This window comes from Equus asinus, chromosome 14 (assembly GCF_041296235.1).
Source record: "Equus asinus isolate D_3611 breed Donkey chromosome 14, EquAss-T2T_v2, whole genome shotgun sequence".
Classification (NCBI taxonomy): domain Eukaryota; kingdom Metazoa; phylum Chordata; class Mammalia; order Perissodactyla; family Equidae; genus Equus; species Equus asinus.
In genome coordinates this window covers 6,648,489-6,669,306 of record NC_091803.1, presented here as the reverse complement: position 1 = coordinate 6,669,306, position 20,818 = coordinate 6,648,489, and the positions used below count along the sequence as shown (strand labels likewise).

The 20,818-nt window shown below is 48.0% G+C and overlaps 1 protein-coding gene across 1 annotated transcript; it reads left to right on the top strand.

Moving 5' to 3' along the window:
• Positions 1 to 12,198: 12,198 nt before the first annotated feature.
• Positions 12,199 to 20,067, top strand: ATP5MF (ATP synthase membrane subunit f). Its single transcript, XM_014855988.3, has 4 exons — positions 12,199 to 12,705; positions 17,693 to 17,800; positions 19,067 to 19,183; positions 19,936 to 20,067. Exons 1-4 carry the CDS (start codon positions 12,693 to 12,695, stop codon positions 19,962 to 19,964), a joined length of 267 nt encoding a protein of 88 aa, XP_014711474.1. The 5' UTR covers positions 12,199 to 12,692; the 3' UTR covers positions 19,965 to 20,067.
• Positions 20,068 to 20,818: the final 751 nt, after the last annotated feature.

The window sequence follows — 20,818 nt, the reverse complement described above, 5'->3', positions numbered from 1 at the left end:
AAGGACCCTCAGGATGACATCCCCGAAGGAGTCGAGTGGGCTTAGGGACTAGCACCACCTCCCATTGTGATGCACTAGGAAGATCTGCAGGGGATTGGCCGGTTGGCCGTTGGGCGGGGATAAAAGCCCAAGTCGCCAGGGCCTGTGCTTGACAGAGTCTTGGCGCCCAGAGAAGGTCTTCTAGCTCCTGCTCCTTCTGCTGGTTCCTTCCAGGAGCGCTTTAAAGCTGACTCTGCTGAAGTGACCACTCTGACCCACAGCTCCTCTTCTGAGCTCAGGCACGGACTTCTCATCCATATGTACCTTCTCTACCCTAGGGAAAGCCAAAGAAAAAGAGAAAACACCAAGCTGAACCCCACTGGGTTCGGACGGAAACACCAAAATTCCAGTGCTGGTGGAGTAGCGACGACAGGAAGTGCATCACGAGAATGAACAACATCGTGAGCTCAGTGATCCCAGTATTATGGGAAACCTCAGAAAGCTTCGGGAACTCTGGCTGACAAAGGAAATAGAAGTGAGGGCGTGAAGTGCTATCAGCATGTTTGCAGAACACCAGAGTGAAAAAGACAGCCTCAGAAGGGGCGGGTGCCAGGTGTTTCTCATAGTCGGTCTTTTACAGTTTTGAAAACGATGCAGACCTCTTCCCAAGCCGAAGGAGAATGGAGGGTCAGGTGGGCAGGGGCTGGATGAACCTTGAGGAGGCTGAATCATGATGGGTGCTCACTTCGTGTGTCACAAGCCAGAGAGGAAAATGTAGGTAGAATCCTGGACCAAAAAAATCAGAGCCCTAGTGAGCACCATTGTCAGGGGTTCTGAGTCTGCAAAAGGAGGAGAAAAAGAAAGGTATGCTGCCCACTCGGCCTCACTTAGTGCATTTTCTTCATCAAACTGGATGAATGAACATGTGAGTCCACGCTACTGAATCCTTTATGGGGGAGTGGCCAGCACAAAGGTTGTCCCACCTGTGATATTAACACTTAGCCCCACCAGGCACCCTCGGGGAGCACTGCACGCTTCATGGGGACCTAGCCATGCCCCTTGCACTCCATGGCTCCCCTCTGAGCTCTGCAGGCCTCCCTGCACCTGTCCAGGAACCTGGAGGGAAGTGAACACTGAGGGAGGTTTCTGGAAGTCCCTGAAAGAATCTGGGTGATAGCTTATCTTATCGTATTCTTGCTTTGAACAGGCTTCTTCCCCCATTGTCTTGACATCCCAATAGATTAGCTACCCTAAAACTTCACATCCCTTTGAATGGGGGACCTCCACAAAATGTGAAAAGAGGAAGGGCCTCCTAAAGTTTTTTCCCAGCATTTAATTATGAAAACTTTGAAACATGATGGATGAGTGAAAGAACTTTACAGATGACACGTGTATTCCTGCAGCATTAATTCCATCATTAACATTTAAGTGTTCTGGCTTTATCACATATCTATCCATCCCATCCATCAACCCATCTTATTTTATCCGTTTCAAACAAAATTGCAGACATCAGTACACTTTCCTTAAATAATTCAGAAGGCATGGTAACTAGAGTTCTACATTTTGTACAGTATTCATTTTAGTTGAAATTTGCTTGCAACGAAATGCACATCTTAAGCGATGAGTTTTAACAAATGCATACACCTACGTAACACGAACCCCTGTGAGGTTATAGAACGTTAACCTCAGCCCCACAAGATTCTCTCATGCCCCTTCCCAGTCAATCCCCACCTCTATCCCCACAAAAACAACCACTGTTCTGGTTTTTTCCAATGTGGCTACATTTTGTCTTATGAATGTCATATTAATTGAGTTTAATCGCCAATGGCCAGTGATTTAATCAGTCATGCCTATGCAATGAAGCTTCCATAAAAACCCGAAAGGACAGGGTTTGGAGAGTTTCTGGGTTGGTGACCAGGTGGAGGTGCTGGGAAAGTCATGCTCAGAGAGGGTGTGGAAACTGCACACCCTTCCTCTTGCATTGCCCTATGCATCTCTTCCATCTGGCTCTTCCTAAGTTACATCCTTTTACAATAAAGCAATAATCCAGTGAGTAAAATGTTTTTCTGAGTTCGGAGCTGCGTTAGCAAATTAATCAAACTGAAGGTGGGGGTCATCAGAACCTCCTCTCTATAGCCAGTTGGTCAGAAGCCCAGGTGACAACCTGGACTTGCAATTGGTGTCTGAAGTTGGGGGAGGGCAGTCTTGCAGGACTGAGCCCTTAACCGGTGGGATCTGACGCTGTCTCCAGGTAGATAGTGTCAGAACTGAGTTGAATTGTAGGACACTCAGCTGGTGTCAGAGAATTGCTTGGTGCTGTGTGTGGGGGGGATCCCCACATATTGGAACTGGTGTCAGAATTGGAATCATGTGCTGGGAAGCTAGGACCAGAGGGGGAATTTGCCCTCGGCCACACAAGTCCCAGCATATCCAGGAAAGCAGTGATTTGTGCCCCTGCTGTGTCCTACTCTTGATCACAGCTCAGAGGGAGCCAGGGCTGTCGGACTTTTATTTTTTGGCAATTATAAAAGCTAATATTGTTGTAAGAAACATTTGTAATGCCACCTTTTGTTATCTACAAGATTTAAGAGACTAATACATTTTTTTAAAATTATTAGCCTAAAAGTTAGTATTATTGTGATTTTGGTGTGTGATTCTTTATTATTATTATTTTTTACTTTCTTACTCCACCTTCTCAGGTCCCTCGCTTCCATGTGACAGCACAGAGATTAGCACTCAACCTCTGAAGGGTGGGGGTGGAGAAAGGGGACCGATTTTCCTCCTTCACCCTTAGCTTGGGCTCAGGCTATGAGCAGGCCTGGGAAGGAAACCAGATGAAATCTCTAACTCCCAGGATGATCATGGTTCAGCCTTTCACCTTTCCCATGTGTAAATGAAGGATTCACTCCATTGTCCAGGACTCCTCAGTAGATCCGAGCTGGAATGGCTAAAGTGTGGATGGCGTGTCCCCTCCTCTCTCTCCATTGCCAGCGTAGATTCTTGGAGCCCCACAGTCATCCTCTGTGCATGCTCCAGACAGGATCCTGCACACTCCTTGCCACCCCAAGTCCAGCTCCAGAGAGCCCATGGTGGTCATCGAGGGCAGGCTGCCTGGGCAGGAAGGTCACTTGCATGATGGCCTCCTGGGGTTACTCCTCTGACCTCCTGCTCCATCTTGCCAGCTTTTGGACAGAAATGGCTCCTGGGACATACTCAGCGCTGGGTTCCTGTCCCAGGGTTATCCGTTGGGCTTCAGAGAGAAAGAAGTTTTTTTGTGTGTGTCTGTTATGTATAAATGACTCTGCGTGTGTATTCTCAGGCAATAGCTTTCATTTATTAAGTGCCCACAATGTTCTAGGTTTTCTGATAAGCCTCTTCATGGAGCATGACTGTCATAATGACAATGTCAGTGCGTACTTCTGCTTAGACCCAGGGGCGCCCTTTCCATCTGGCTGCCTCTGCCATGTTCCTCACCTGCGTGGAGAAGGTGAAGGAGGTTCCCACATTAGGGAGACCCAGAGCACCAACTTCAGGCAGGCCATATTGCTGGGAGACCAAGAAAAAAAATCTCTCTTGGGTTAACTGTGCCCACAGGAGCAGGAGCAGAGAGCTAAGAGGACTTCACTTCCAGTTCGGGGACAACTCAATACTTTGGAGAGAGAATCTGCAGAAACCATTTGCCACTTTCTAGAAAACAATTGAGGCTGCTTTTGGGGCTGGGTTGGAGAACGTGACAACGACACATTTCTTCTCCCCAAAGAAGCATTTCTTAGTGTCTCAATTCTTGAAAACAAAAGGCAACATCCCGGAGTGGGTCAGTCTCTGAACTGCTTCTCTAACGCTGAGGCATCCAGCTGTGAATGATGCCCTGAGCGGGAGGGACCAGTAAGGGTGGGCACCAGAATGCAAGGTAGAGCTGTTTAACCAAGGACCATGGGTGGCCTCAGGACACAGTGAACACCCTGAAGTGGTTACAGATCATGAGGCTGGCAATGCATGGAGAGAGGGCTCACTGCTTTTATCTGATTTCCCCAAATCATCAAGACTCAACGACAGAGGTTCCTTGCCCCAAGCTAAATCATGACCCCAAGGAATTCTGACCCAGATGGGACCTTGCACACTACTCATTCCAAAATTTCCATCTTACGGATGAAGAACCTGTGACCAAATGAAGAAATGGTTGTCCAAGACCACACTGCAATTAAAGATTTGGGAAGAGACACAAAAGCATTGATATAAGTTGGGTGCCTGTCACCTATTATAAATTCAGCAGCACATAATCTTTCTTATTCTTTCACAAAAAGGGGGCATGTTATTTGTTGGTTTCCTTGCTTTGCTCCCCTTAAGGGAAAGCCAGCAGCTGCAGACCCTCCTTGTTTGAGGGTCTGGCTGATGTAATCAAATTCTGTCATGGGGGGGTGGGGGAGGTGTTGGGCTGGTGGGTCAGCCAAAGGATATTTTTTCTGTGTCTATAGTGCCCCCTGGCGGCTAATTGGATAACAACCCACCTCTGCTGTTTGAATATAAGATGTGATGGCATGAAGATTTAGGGTCACACAATGATCCTCACGGGGAACTTCTCCATCAGAGCATACCTGGGGAATTCTCCAAGTGCACACGTTCAGAAAACTAACACCTGTGCCAATCTTCCTCCATTTTGTATGTGGGTTGCTGCCACACCATGGCTGACAAGTGGTGTAGGTCCACGCCTGGGATCTGAAACTGTGAACCTGGGCCACCAAAGCACAGCACGCCAAACTTAACCACTATGCCATAGGGCTGGCCCCAATACCACGTTATCTTGATTACTGTAGCTTTATAGTAAGTCTTGAAGTCAGATAGCATCAGCCCTTCAACTTTGTTCATTTCCTTCAATATTGTGTTGGCTATTCTGGATCTTTTGCCTCTCCACTTAAACTTTAGAATCAGTTTATCAACATCTATAAAATAACTTGCAGGGATCTTGATTGGGATCGCATTGAATCTATAGATCAAGTTGGGAAGAATTGACATCTTGACAATATTGAGTCTTCCTATCCAGGAACCTGAAATACCTCTCCATTTATTTAGTTCTTTGATTTTGTTCATCAGAGTGTTATAGCTTTTCCTCGTGTCCATCTTGTACATTTGCTAGATTTATACCTAGGTATTTCATATTTTTTGGTGCTAATGTAAATGGTATTTTTAATTTCAAGTTCCATTTGTTCATTCTGGGTATATAGGAAAGCAACTGACTTTCGTATATTAACCTTGTACCCTGCAACCTTGCTATAATCACCTACTAGTTCCAGGAGGTTTTTTTGTCATTTCTTTCAGATTTTCTGCATAGACGATCATATCATTCATGAACAAAGACAGTTTTATATCTTCCTTCCCAGTCTGTATACCTTGCCTCATTGCATTAGCAAGGACTTCCAGTGCCATGTTGAAAAGGAGTGGTGAGAGGGGACATCCTTGCCTTGTTCCTGATCTTAGTGGGAAAGGTTCTAGTTTCTCTCCAGTAAGCGTGATGTTGGCTGTAGGTTTCTTGTAGATAGTCTTTATGAAGCTGAGAAAGTTCCACTCCATTCCTAGTTTACTGAGAGTGTTTATCATGAACGGTGTTGGATTTTGACAAATGCTTTGCAGTGCTATTTGGCGTTGTCCTGCATGTGCCCCATGCACGGGTCAGTCTGGGGCCTGGGTAGTTGTTTACCCTGTGGCTCAGTTCTCAAAACCTTTGATATGCAGTTTAGGGTCAGATCCACACATGGGCAGCTTGGTGGTGAGGCCAGGAGCTTATATATAACTATAGGGGATCCTGAAAATACAACCTTATTAAAAAAAATTGCATTTGAACAAAACCAAAGGCCCATCATTTAACAATGATATTTTAACATTCCTCTCACATATTATCCACTTGCAAGAATTTTGTCTTAAATATTTAAAAATTATAAATACCATTTCAGAATCTATTTTACTTTAAATATTACATCTTCCATTTTGCCTAATCCTTTTAATCATAACTCTAAATGTTGCATTGCGTTCCATCAAGGCTACTATGCTAGTATCTTAATTATCGCTCAATTATTACATAATTATTGCTTCCTTAGTATACAATTAAGGTTTACAGTACCGAACCCCAACTCTAACTTACAGGTAGAGTTCTATTAACACCAAAATCATTTCTGGATATGTCCCAATAGATTTCTCGGCACTAATTCCCAGAGAAGGCACATTCTTTGCTATTTTTGTCACCTTCTTCAGAAACTCCCACCCTAGAAAGTGTCAGGACCCATGCGAGCAACATGACAACCACATCCCAGTGTGAAAGGAGATCACTTCACCAGGTTCCTGTAACTTAGATCCAGCCATCCCCCCAGACACAGCCCGTCAATTCAATACCAGCATGCTGAGGCCATGAAACCAGTTCCTGTGGGTCCCCTCTGTGTAGGTGCTGAAAGAGAGAGCCACAGGGAGGATTTTCCAGAGAATTACTACTTAATTCTCTCTATTTCCATCACTGCCTTAGATTCCTCTTATGGACTTCATGTTTGCGTCTTCTGAAAATTCATATGTTGAAACCCTAAGCCCCCAGGTCATAGTGTTAGGAGGTGGGATCTTTGGGAAGTAATTAGGTCCTGAGGATGGAGCCCCCAAGGTGAGACTAGCGCCCTTGTAAGAGACTGGAGAGAGCTTGCTTCCCTCTCTGCTCTCTTCCTTGTGAGCATGCAATGGGAAGGTGGCCGTCTGCAAACCAGGAAGAGAGCCCTCCCCAAGAACTGAATCTGCAGACACACTGTTCCCGGACTTCTAGCCTCCAGAACTGTGAGCTATAAATTTTATGTTGTTTAAACCCCCTAGTCTGTGGTAATTTGTTACAGCCCCTCAAACTGATGAAGACGGTCTCTTTTGTTCATTGTTATATTTCAGTCTTTCTAAGATTGTGTATTTCTCCATTTCCACGCACATCCACACCTTCCTTCTTCACTTCCCTTTCATTGAGTCCTTCATCATTTCCTAATTTGTAATTTTTACAATTTTCTCTTGCTTTTCAGTTCTTTTTTGTGTTTCAATACCGTTCCTTGTCTACAACTCTGTCTCACATTCTCTTCATAATGTGTTTTATTTTTGTTACTCCCATTTTTAATTTTTTTCAGCCATCTTTTACAACTTCATTTAATTTTATGTCCCCTCTTCTCTCATTTGTATCTTCCTGATTTGTAGTATAAATTTCATTTCTAACCTTTCTGCCTTCTAAAATTATCTTCTCATTCATTCTGTTTCCTGCTTTCTCCTAACCTGGTCTCTCCCTTTGTTACCCTCCTTCTGTCCTATTTCCCTTTAGTTGTATATAAATCAGATCCTCTGGGATTTCTCTCTTCTCTCTCTCTCTCTTCAGCACCTCTCACCTCTCCCCTGTTATCCTCCCCCCTACAGGCTGCGTCCTCTCGTGCACCACCTCTTTAAGCTTCCTCACCATCATAATAACTCTGCTTCTCTCCCACTCTCACTGTGATTCTTTTATGCACTGTTTTGTTCATTTACCTCTATTTTTTCACACAATAACTTAACAAACATCTACTGAACATCTCTGATGAGACAACCACACTTTAAGTTCAGAAACACAGCTTTAAAAAGGAGCTCAATTTATACTGAATGAAGCAGAAAAGTAAACTGACCATTTTCTTCGAGTTTGATGGATGCTACTGCAGACATAGGTCACAGCGTACTCGCCAATAAGAACAGGATCACAGGGAATATTGTTTGATGTTGTGTCTATCTGGCAAGTGAAGGTAATGACCCCTACCCTCCAGAACCTTGGAAGATGCAACAATGATCGCAAAAGCCTTTATTAACTGTAATGAGCTCCCCGATATGGGGCTGTTCTCCCGGCAGGAGGCACCCCTATTGTTTCTGAGGTGATAAGAAAGGTCGTTCAAGGTCACCAAAGCTGGAATGGCCACAGCTTTCCGTCTAACAGAGAGCTGCTGCACCCCCTCTGGAAACCAGATCCCAATATGTCACCCCCAGAAATGCAAACCCCTTAGAACAAGTCTTGATGGGTCCCATGCCTCCTGCTCCTACACCCCTGCACACTGCTGGTGACAACTTGCTGAACTTGGCAGGACCTGAGATGAATTATTCTGGCAACACAAGAAAAACTTGCCATCTGAAGTTTCCTCAGACAGCATTGGATTTTTTGTTTGTTTTTGTTTTAAGGGAAGAAAGGAAAGAAAAAGCATTCCAAAGGAGACGAATGTCAAGAAACTGGATCTCCTCCCCAGTGAAGAGTCTGTTTTCTTGATGGACCTAGGAGAGGAGTAAATTCCAGCCCTCCACCCAGGGTGTGGACCTGACGCTGAGCCTCGGGGCCAGGGGGGTTACATGGTGCTCCTGGGACAGGAGGACCTTTGGGTTCACCCCTTCCTTGTCCCTGCTTCCTTCTGAGGATGAGCAACTAGGGTTTAGAAATCATGGGTCACGGGTAAACCCAGACATGGTGACCCCAGGCTTTGTTTGGACTCGTGGTTTTTACGTAACCACAAATCCTTCTGGTTTTCACACTTAGGCTCTTCCTTGAATAGAGAAGAAAACTGTACAGTCCTCAAAGTGCCCGGAGGCGGGCAGCTCTACCCAAGCCTACCCTTGCCGCTGTCTGCTGGTGCCTGCTGGCTGGGAAGGGGCCAGCGTTTGTCCCTGCGATGAAATCCCCGAATGTGGTTCTAACAACCTGTGCAGGAGCACATCTTTCAAATGCAAATTGTTCCAGAGCCCATACTCCCAACCACCTTCTTTACCGGGCTCTTACACTCCAGGCCACCTGCCCTCATCACTCCACTGCCTACACCCTGGAGCCCCCTGAAATGATTCAAACTTGCCAATCTTAAACCTGTTTTCCCTGCCTCACCTGTTCTGTCCCATGGAAACCATAACAAAGGCTCTTGCCCACATTTTTCCTCCCTCCCTCTGCCTTCTGACCCACCTGGTGCTTCCTCTGTTCTCTGTCCCATCCCCCCACCCCCCCCCACCCCCACTCCCACACACACATCCCCTTTTCTTGGAAACTGTAAATAATGAGCTATCCTTTCACTGGCAATCATCTCCCGATCTGTTGACCTCACTATATGTGAATAATAATAAAACCTACATTTTAAAACATGATGTAGGTATTAGTCACTGGCCACATTCATCAATCAATCAATTAACTGAAATTAAGTAAATAGGACTCAAAAACCAAATGTGGTCGGTGGCTATGGAATTGGACAGCGCACAGACCGTTTCCATCACCACAGACCGGTCCATGGGACAGCGCTGGTCTAATTGCTCCCATCTCAGTGGTAGTTTTCCCACCCATCCCCTCCCAGGCCAGAAAATTGAGGATGTCCTCGACCCCTTCCCACCACCCCCTGTCAAACACAGTCCACTCCCAAGCCCGGAGGATCTGCCCGCTGAATGTGTCTGTCCCTGCTCTCCATTGCTTCCCTTCTGTAAACAGGCCAACCTGCCCTCTCTGCCTGCCGCCTCTCGCGACCCCCAGACGTCCACGTGGCTCACTCCGCGCCCTCACCGGCCTTTGCCACGTGTCACCTCTGGGGCGGTCTGCTCAGTCACCCTGTTTAAAACCACTGCCTCACGTCCCCTGACACTCGCTGACCTTCACAGCTTTCTTTTTCTCCACTCATCACCATCAAACGCAATGGCGAGATCATGGCCATTTCCCAGGTCTCTCTTACATTCCGCTCTTTGGAGCGGAAGATGGCTTTGCGCCTCCAGGTCCCTCTGGCAGATGAGGCCACGTGACCAATTCCGGCCAATGAGTGTGCGCGGCGGTAGCGGTGCATCTCCAGGCCAGGGTGTGGACCTGCAATGCGGCTCCAAACTGGTCTCTTTCCTCTGGCGTGGCAGTCAGCTGGTTGACATAGTGGCTGCTTGTTAGCCTGAATCCCTGAGTGAGTACAACGAGTAGAATCTCTTGACTACCTGTGAAGGGCATGTAGGGTCAGTAAAAAATAACCTTTTTAAAATAAAATCCCTGGGATTTGGAGGGTTTTTTTGTTTGTTGGTTTGGTTTTTCTTCTCTGCAGCCAAACCCAGACCATCCTGACTATAAATTCCATTTGTTTGTTTATTGTCCTCTCTCCTCTGGAACAAACGCTCCACAAAAGGCAGGGATTTTTATTTGCTTTGCTTTCCCAGGATCTCCAGTGCCTGGAACAGTGCCTGGCACGGAGTAGCACTCAATACTTGTTGACATGAGCATCCTGCAGGACTATGTCCCCTGCATAGCTGGCCTGCATCCAGTTTTACACCCTCACCCCCCATCCCCCTTCATCTATTATCTACCCAGCAACCTGGGTTATTGTTCTAGTATGTAGGTCTGATCATGCCACTCTCTTTCTTAAACCCTGGCTGGCTCCCCATTGCTCTCAGGATAAGCTCCACTCTTCACCTAGCATTCACAGCATTTTGTGTTCTGACCCCTGCTTGCCTCTCCAGACTCATCCATCTCCAACATCGCTGCCACCATTCTTCTTTTTTTTTATTTTTTTTATTGTAAAATATACATAAAACTTACCATTTTAACTTTTTTTTCTTGAAGAAGATTAGCCCTGAGCTAACATCTGCTGCCAGTCCTCCTCTTTTTGCTGAGGAAGACTGGCCCTGAGCTAACATCCATGCCCATCTTCCTCTATTTTATATGTGGGACGCCTACCACAGCATGGCGTGCCAAGCGGTGCCATGTCTGCACCCAGGATCTGAACCACTGAACCCTGGGCTGCCAAAGTGGAATGTGCACACTTAACTGCTGTGCCAGCGGGCTGGCCCCTTAACTATATTTAAGTGTACAATTCAGTGGCATTAAGTACATTCACATTGTTGTGCAAACATCACCACTATCCATCTCCAGAACTTTTTCATCATCTAAACAGAAACTCTGTACCCATTAAACAATAACACCCAAGTCCCACCATTCTGACCCAAACCCACTGCATGGCTCTATCCCTTTATGCCTTTGTACATGCAGTTCCTGGTGGCTGGAGTGTCCTTTGTCAGCGTGTCTACTTGTCAACTGTGTCTTCATTTTTCATTTCTTTTTTTTTTTAAGCTCTTTTTTTTCTTTTTTGGTGAGGAAGATTGGCCCTGAGCTAACCTCTGTTGCCAATCTTCCTCTTTTTTTTTCCCTCCCCAAAGCCCTAGTACATAGTTGTATATCCTAGTTGTAGGTCATTCTAGTTCTTCTATGTGAGATGCCACCAGAGCATGGCTTGATAAGTGGTGTGTAGGTCTGTGCCCAGGATCCCAACTGGCAAACCTGGGCCACTGAAGTGGAGCACACGAACCTAACCACTAGGCCATGGGGCCACCCCCTGCATCTTCATTTTTCAAAAGCCAGCTCAGATGACCATCTCTTCCCTGAAGCCCCCCTAAATCTCTCCCTCCCTAGGAGTTCATGGCTCCCTGCTGCACACCTTCACATGCATCTACGACAGTGCTCTCACCTGTCTACACATCTGCCTCCCACCCAATACCAGGGATCCTAGAGCGCAGAGACCACGTCTGATTGACTGCTATGTCCCTAGTGCCCAGTACATTGTAGTGTGGGTTTGGTGAATGAATAAACGACTGATAAAGACGAGTTTGAAAATTAACTCCCCCAAGTCACTTTTCTGATGAAGTTATCAGTTCACTGGTCCGGTTCCTAATATCCACTCAGTTCCTAATCCTTTATTTATTTATTTATTTATTTTTAAAGATTGGCGCCTGACCTAACATCTGTTGCCAATCTTTTTTTTTTTTTCCTTCTTCTCCCCAAAGCCCCCCAGTACATAGTTGCATATATTCTAGTTGCGAGTGCCTCTGGTTGTGGCATGTGGGACGCCGCCTCAGCATGGCCAGATGAGCAGTGCCATGTCGGTGCCCAGGTTCCAAACCAGCCAAACCCTGGGCCGCGGAAGGGGAGGGCACGAACTTAACGACTGGGTCACAGTGCCGGCCCCTTAATCCTTTATTGTGACACATTGTTTCATTTAATTCCAACAACAAGGATGCCAGGTGAGGGCTGCATCCCTATCTTAGAGAGGAGGAAGCTGAGATTCAGAGAATCCAGTGTCTTGCCCAAGTCAGAATTGCTTAACCAGGAATGGAGCCCAGTTACTCAAGTTCTTATCAACACCAGATCGTGGCCTTCGCAGAAAAATAAAGATCGTGGTGAAGCATCATTGTGCCTGGAGAAGTGGCAGAAAGAAGGGCGGGAGCTTTGTATCCCTAGGGTCTTGCTTATTTCTGTCCTCAGGTCTCAGATCAGAGCTGGGACACATATAGGTACTCTTGAATCAAACCTACGTATTTGGAGCCTACACCTGGATCAGCTTTTCCTGGCGCCTGGGAATTCCTTGAGAGTCGCAGAGTATCTCAGAGGAGGAAAGGCGACAGAGTAGGAAAGCCAGGATGCTCTGTTCTCCTCACTTCCTATTTTCGGTCCCTTCCAGCCTCCCCCTCTTCCTCGCTCCTAGGATTAGGAGCCCAAGCTGAGCCCCGCTTCTCCTCGCCCCCAACTGCTTTGCCCTCCACGGACTTCGCCCTTCACTCCATGGCGCACTTGCAGCCCCAGCCTCGTAGCGGTCGCGACCTGCTTCCCGTGAGCCTCTGCTCCCCGCGGCCGCGGGGCGCGTGCTCCTTTCCCAGCAGGCCTCGCGCGGCCCGGCACAGCGGACACCCAGGACTCCAAGATGGCGTCAGTCGGTGAGTGTCTGCACCCCGCTGGGGCCTCCAGCTTGGCGGCGGGAACCGGGGTCCGGGGTCCGGAACCTTCCTGGGAGGGGAGGGAGCTGCGGAGCCGCCTGCCCGTCGCTCAGGACCTTCACCGCGCCCTCACTTGAGACGCCCCGGGTCCCGCGCATCCGACCCCTGTCCGCTCGCCCCGCCGCTCCACCAGCCCGTGCAGGGCCCGCGCCCCCTGCCGCAGCGGGGACGGGGAGGGCAGCCGAGCGCCGCGCCCCCGGGCCTGGGACCGCGCCCCTCGGCCACCCTGCCTCTCCCCGCTGAGGAGTAGGTGCTCTCGTTCCTTCCGCCACCCGGGCGCTTTGCACTTGAACCCTGCGCGCAGCTTCTGTCCCTTTTCCCGAAGCTGAAGCTCAAGTTAAGCCCAAGACGGTGCCTGACACCGCTTAAGATTCGAGGCGTTTCTGTTAAATATGCGCCGAAGAGGCTCAGAGAGGTGGAGTGACCCGTTCAAGGTCACTACTAGTGAGAGGGCTGAGCTGCCATTCAAAACTAGAAGTCGGGGGGCTTGTCTCCTGGTAAACTGAGCTTTATTCCCAAAGATGACCTTATGCGCAGGAGCTTTTCGGTGACACATCAATCTCTACACTCATCGGACTGTGCACACTGATTTTTTCCCTTTAATACGAAAACCATGTTTTAGCCCTCGATCTTCACAGTTGCCTTGTCAGGAAGTCAGTGCCAGGAACATTGATCCCATTTTAAAGATGAGGCAAATAACGGACAGGGATGTGGGGTGGCCTGCCTGAGGTCACACTGCGTCATAGTGGCAGAGTTTTGATTAACCGGTGTGTGTCTTACCCCAATTTCTATATTCTTAGTCCCAGCCTGGTGAAGTGAAGAGGGGGTCAGAAAAGATGAGAGTGATGCTGTTTTTCCCATCTGTGAAAACAGGCGTGAGAATACTTACCCACGGTGGCTGTGAGCTGTTTAAACAAGGCAACGTGTAAAAGGGAATCATTGGGACTTGGCGTCTTATTTAAGCAGAGGGTTGTTGTGAAGAGCACTGTGGTCTGAGGATTAAACAATTTTGTACCCGTGAGGTACGTGGAACACTGCCTGGCCCACAGTCGAGTGCTGGGCATGCCAGCTTTCACTCTGTGACCCTTGGGCAAGGTCATGTCACATAGTGGCCCATTCAGCATCACCCCAGGTGGAGGAATTGGGAGTCCAGGTCTCTTCAGTGTTGATGCTCTTTTAGAGGGTGTCTGCTGCCAGAGCGTGCGCCACTAGTTCACTAGCAAGTAAAGTGATGGAACTGTGAATTAACAGCAATAGATGAGATCAGGGGTCGGCAAACTGTGGCCAATGGGCTGGATTTCCCGGGGCCTGTTTTTGTATGTCCCGTGAGCTGAGAATGGTTTTTATGATTTTTAAAAATTTGTTTAAAAAAAAAAAAGACTACGCTCCAGAGAGCTTGGGTGGCCTGCAGAGCCTAAACTCTTTACTCTCTGGTCAATCCCTAGGTTGGATTTAGCACCCAGGAAACACTTGGCATTTTCATGCCTCCCCACATAGGTAGGCAGTGTGCTTCTTGAAGTAAAATCAGGCCAGGTAGCCCTGTCCCCAGCCAAGAACCTGTGGGCCTTCCACACCCTTCACTGAAAGTCTGTCATGACCGGGAACTGTGTGTGGGGATGCTCCCGCCTTCAGATAGCTCATAGGCAGAAAGACAGATTATAATAATACCCATTTATGTAGTACCTCGAGCCAAGTACTAAGGTGGGTACTGTTTTTACCCTTATTTTACAAAGGAGGAAACTGAGGCAGAGAGGGCAGTAACTTGCCCAGATGCTCAAGCAGTTAGGAAGTGGCACTCAACCCGGAATACTTGACCCCAGAGTCGGCTCTGTTCACGACTGCCCTCTACTGGTGTGAGTCAGCGACTGCAGAGGAGTGAGTGTCGGGGGAGGGTTCCAGTGTGGCTGCCAAGGACTGAGGCCTTTGTCTTCCACTAAAGGAGAAATCCTTGGAATAAGTGTGGGTGCATCTCTGATCAATGTGATGGTCCCTTGGAGTTTTGTGGGGGTGCTATATTTGGCTCTCCTTAAGGCTAATGTGATTTTTTTTTCTATGTTTAAAAATTTCCTAGTTTGGATTAAGGAAACACTCTTATCTTCATAGTACAGACACACAAATATGTAGAAAAATAAATTTTAAATTGTTGGCTTTTTTCTCCTGTGATGTGCCAGGGCACCATGCCAGCCCCTGAATGTGGTCATGAGAATGCAGAATATATTTTCATAGTTTGTGTGAATGTGAAAAAATAGCTTCACACTGGACCCAGATGTGACTTTTTTTTTTTTTGAGTCACCAGCCTTACACCAATCAAAAATACTTTGATTCAAAATACTGTTTTTCTTTGGCACATCTCCCCCAACATAGTTCTATTTTTTAAAAGCATCTTTAAACTTTTTATTATGGAAGATTTCTGATACAAAGGCAATAGAATAATGTAATGAACGCTTCATACTCATTACCCAGTGTCAACAGTTAGTGACATCCTGCTAGTTGGTTTTAGAATGACGTTTGCACTCCTCAGCGCATGCGCAAAGGCTTTGAGAGTGTCACAGAGGTACTGACTCTGTTCTTATTCAGGAAGAAATGTGGTACAGCAGTCCTTGGACTAAAAGCCTACCGATGCAAGTGAAGACAAAACTGGGATGTCAGATGTGTGCTTCTTCAGCTTTTCTAGAAATAGCACAGGGAAGGTGACAGAGAAAGGTATAGGTCATTCTCAGATGACATTATTGTTTGGTGTTGAACTTAAGATCATTGACACTAATCTTTGCAACAGAGATTTGGAACATATCCTGAAATTCATTTGAGAGTTTCACACATTTCAAAAATATTACCAAACTAATTACCATTTTCTGTTTATAGAAGAACTAAAGGGTGTGATTATCCCCGTGTGGTTATCTACATGCTTAAAATGTCCTAAAGTTGGTTTATATGCCATTTCTTTCTCTACTCTTCTCCTTTTTTTCTTTTTTGGCGTTTCACGTAAACCTTAATGATATTTCAACAGTAATCATAACAGTTTACAGTTCTGAGCACTGTTCCATATGCTTTTACATAGATTCTCATTCAGTCCGTGGAATAAACCATTTTACAGATGAGGAAACTGGAGCTCAAAGGTTATATAGGAAGGAGGCGCTGGCGCTTGAGATAACGTGGGCATGGAAGGAGGCCTTTTAGGAGATGACACTTACCTTGAGAACACCCTGTGGCGATCCAGGGATACTGCAAAGCAAAGGCCTTTGGGTGAAAACAATCCTGTCCGTTAGCAGAAACGGAAGGGGGTTGGCTGAAGTGTGGAGAGCGGAGAGGATGAGTGGATATGAGACGATTGTCTTCCCCATAGAACATTGGCTCCTGAGAGGAAGGCTCTTGTCTGCGGTCAGTGCTGTATCCACAGTGCTTAGCGTGCAGCCTGGCATATGGTGGCTGCCCCACATTTGCTGGATGAGACTAGTTGGAAGGTTGGGGCCAGTTTGTTTGGAACAGGCAGCCTAAACTGTGACCCTAAAGCCATGTATACAAGTCTCTTGACAAGCTGTCGGTCTGGCCCATCAAGGCCAAGTGTCTGGTTCACCAGATGACTGTGGTGGATTAGAAGCTGCTGTTAAGCTTTGCATTTCTGTTTATGGCCTGACAGCCTTTGCCCTTGTTAAGGGTTGGGAGATGTCGGGAGGCCTGTGGGATTCCCCAGCTGGACTCTTGAGGCTGGTCCTTAAGGAGCCTTAGTCTTTCCTTGGATCCCCAAAATGGAGAGGAAATCTTGGAGTGATCAGTCTGGCTCCTCCTGTGGTTGGTCATTTTTAGGGAGGGACAGTAGTCCTGGACTCCTTGCCCTGAAGAAGACACCTGCTAGGTAGCTTTTTAAAGTTGATCTCTGCAGGGGGAGAGGGGAAGGGAGACCATTTCCTCCTTAGGGGCATCTGGCCATTTACGGGTCCACCCCCTCCCCGACCCCCCCTCCCCCCCCCCCCGTTCTCTTCCTCAGCTGAGAGACGAGTACAGTATGGCCTCAACCAGGAGCCCTACTTGTCCTCAGTCCCCAGACTCTCATTGGAATACGGGGCCTGTTGCATCATTTGGAGTGGGTTTTACTAAGTTGACATCTGTGGTCCCAAGTAGGATGCCTGAGGTGGAAATCAGATTGGCTGCAGGAGTGCGGGGGCCAGACCTGAGGTTGTGTCCAGCCTCCACTGCCTGCACGCTGTGTGACCTTGGCCAAGTTGCCCAACTTTTCTAAGTCACTCCTGCCACCCTCTTTAAAATAAAGGCATCAACAACTGTCTGAAGATTAAATGAGCTAATATATGTAAAGTAAATACTAGTTTTGCAGTAACCTTTCTATTCTCTCCTCCACTTGATTACTTTCTTCCTCGTGGCCCTTGGTTCTCTTGTTACACAGTCATTCCCAGCAAGCTGTCATTCAAAATCCTCTTCATTAATAAAGCTGTCGCTGCAGCAGTTCTGCCATTGTATAGACTCCAGCTTAAAACAATGCACTTGGTATGACATACTTATTCATAACATCACTTACGTGCAGCCTCTGTGTAGTGATGTTATTGAATGCACCTTTAGTTTTTTTAAAGATTGGCACCTGAGCTAACATCTGTTGTCAGTCTTTATTTTTTCTTCTTCTTTCTCCCCAGAGCCCCCCAGTATATAGTTATGTATTCTAGTTGTAGGTCCTTTTGGCTCTGCTATGTGGGACGCCGCCTCAGCATGGCTTGAGAGCGGCACTAGGTCCACACCCAGGATCCGAACCCCTGAAACCCTGGGCTGCCGAAGCAGAGTGCGCGAACTTAACCACTCGGCCACGGGGCTGGCCCCCAGAACGCACCTTTACTGAATGGGTGAAATAAGTGACATAAAAGGATGTTTTGTGTTTTGGGGAGATTTTTCAGTGTGTGTGTTTTCTGCTCTTCCTTTTCAGTACCATTGAAGGAGAAGAAACTCATGGAAGTCAAACTAGGGGAGCTGCCAAGCTGGATATTGATGCGGGATTTCACCCCTAAGGGCATTGCTGGAGCGTTTCAAAGAGGTCAGAGCCAGCCTTACGGACATGTGTAGACAAAAGCAAATCTTTGAGTCTTCAGTTCTCCTTTGCCCTGAATTGATGTGGGCAGTAAAGGCCTTGCCTCAGACCAGTAAGTTATGGAGAGAAGGACAGGGAGCGACTGTTCACCCTGGAATTGCCGTGTTTGATTGGGCCTACCCAAGGCTGGCTCTGAGATATTTCGGCCAAAATGTTTTCCGTTGCTTTGAATTGGTACCACTGCCAACATCTTAAAGAAATGTCCATGAGCATTTTTACATCAGAAGATTTATTTGAGAGGAAAATGAGTTTGTAGCATAGCGGATATCAGTCCATAATATAATGCTTATCTCCCTGCCAGGCAAAACTTCCAAGATGAATATTTGAAATGGTCTGTCCTTCAGGTCTGTGCATTTTCAAGTGCTCGACTAGTCAGATCAGTCCCGTGGAGCCCGTGGCATCCTTCCAGGAATAAAGACCACATCATCCCACAGGGACCTGCCTGGTGTGCGGCCGCCTCAGGGCCCCTCCTTCTGTGTTTTTCCTTAGATTCTGGCTGCCCTGTGGCTGTCTTGTGCCACGTTTCCTCTTGCCTGAGGCCTTTCCTCAGCCTTGCTCTCAGATTAGAATGCTCTGCCTCGTTCGCACCCTTAGTTACAACAGTGCCTGACTCCTCAGTGGAGATGAGTGTGGCCTGTTCGTGCGCACAGCTCCCTGCCCTGCTCCTTCCTGGCATCCCTCACTGTTGTACACTGGGGCCTGTGATCATTTCATCCTTTTTTATTGACTAGGCCCTGAGCCCGTCCCAAGGGCAGAGACTATGTCTTTCCTCACTGGTGGGGGCATCCAGTAAAGAGATGAATGCACGAAGGCTTCCTCCTCCCCGAGGGCAGGCTGACGCAGCTGGCCACAGCCCAGTGGCCCTTACTGGGGGTTGGGTTCTCGGTCAGAATTAGGGTAAGGGGGTCCGCAGGGCTGGAGGTGAGGGTGAGGTAGGATCAAAGGCCGAGAGGCTGAGCCAGCTCTACGGCAAGGTCCAGACCAAAGAGAAGGGGCAGGGTCAAGGTGGGCCTAGCTGGAGCTTGTCCTGGGCTCTCGGGAACCCAAGACCCTATGGGGCATTTGTGCTTTTCCCTGATCAACCGGTGCATGTAGGGCGAGCGGCTTAGAGCCAGAGCAGGACTGGGTCCCTGAATTTAAGCCAGACTCACCTTTGCACTGCGTGAAGCGTTCACAGCAAAGCAGGATGGTGACCTCCTCTCCTCTTTGCAGGTTACTACAGGTATTACAATAAGTATATCAATGTGAAGAAAGGGAGTGTCGCTGGGATTTCTATGGTGCTGGCAGCTTACGTGCTTTTCAACTACTGCCGTTCTTACAAGGAGCTCAGTGAGTGTCTCTTGGATTGCCTTGTCTGGAGTGGGGCTTCCCATGAGAGGGTGGTATTGGTTCACGGTCAGATTCAGAAGTCCACCATTCTACTGATAGCTGAAGAATTGGAGGGACTTATCAGAATATAGTATATAGGATATTATTTTAAGTGAGAAAATTGTGGCAAAGAGAAAATAAAGACAGGAAAAATAAGATGAAACTGGGGTAAAGGTAATACTTCGGAAGCGTCCTATAAGATACTGCAGGCTGTGCGAAAGGTTGGTGGAAAGTTTGGCTTCATCTTGCTAGCAGCCAACACGATCAGGGAAATGAGTTGAGTGGTATGATCCAGTGTCTGTGCAGTGTTCTAGAAAAGTGTAGCTGTTCCCGCTTCTGAGACCTAAGAGGAGCTTGTCTGGTGGGAGACGCTGACTGGGTTTCAGGGGCTGTTTCTGACAGCGTCCAGCCCCCAGCCAGTCTGTGGCATCCGAGGGGATGCTGGCTCTGAAGGATGGGTTCTTAGGGGCTGTCTGTCGGAGTGGGTGTTCCTTCTGGGAAGGAAGAGGCTGGCCAGGTGGCAGATAGCTCGAGGTGCCTCCCTGCCCCCAGATCTGCCAGTTCCACTGAGACACTGGCAGCAGGTTCTGGGTCGTCTCCTGAAAGGAGTTCTCTGGATGGTTCTCCACGACTTTGGCCTCCTGCCCTTGCAATCATCTTGTGCTTTCTTTATACCTTTTAAGAAACTTACTGTTTTGCCTTTCTAACTTCAGAACACGAGCGGCGGCGCAAGTACCACTGAAGAGGGCCCAGTGTGGAGGCGCACTCTGCATTCCTGACCGTGACCTTTGCCCGGCACCCCGAGCCCTTTCATATCCTGAGAACCCAATAAAAGATGACTGGTACACGGACTGCTTCACTGGTGGAGCCACTTCAGGGCTCTAGGAGCGCCTGCTGCCCATGGTGGCATGAGTACAGTTCCCAAAGGGGGGCTGTCCAGACAGCCCAGGGCTGTGAACTCCGATGCCTTGGTGGGCTCCCCACACCACCCTTTTGGGATCTTGTCCCAGCTCAGTAGGGGGGTGGGTATCATCTAGAGCTCCCTGTCAGCAATGTCCAGAGATGTTCCCCTGCTCTTTGCCTTGGGCGTCATAAGCACTCTCGGCCTTCTGTCAGCTGCGGCTTTCACACTATAAAGCAGAAGCCCTGTGTTGCCCATCTTCCTGCCTTACCAGTGTATCAGGGACTCGAATGGGAGGCTGTGGTGACATGGGCCCTCCAGGTAAGGAAGGCTCACCTGCAGGAGGCTCAGTGGATGACCCAGAGGGTGAGGGAAAGGACAGCCCTATGGGAACTTGCAGCTGCCCCCGTATCCAGCACCCTCCTTACACCCTCGGAGGTCCTCAGTAAAGTGAGTGACATGAAGGCCACAACCAGTTGCTTGTTGAGGGGTGTGTGGTGAGCTTATGTACTGCGTGGAGTATAAAGGGGTGGGATGCTGTGGCTAACTATCTTCTAGAGGATGCGAATTTGAGTAAACACATATCCAACATCTGAGAGGACGATCAAGAGACCTGCTAGGTAGTGGCTGTTCCAAAGGCCAAGCTTCCAGACTTTACCAGCTGCCAGTACAAAGGCCTCTTTCGCTGGCAGCAT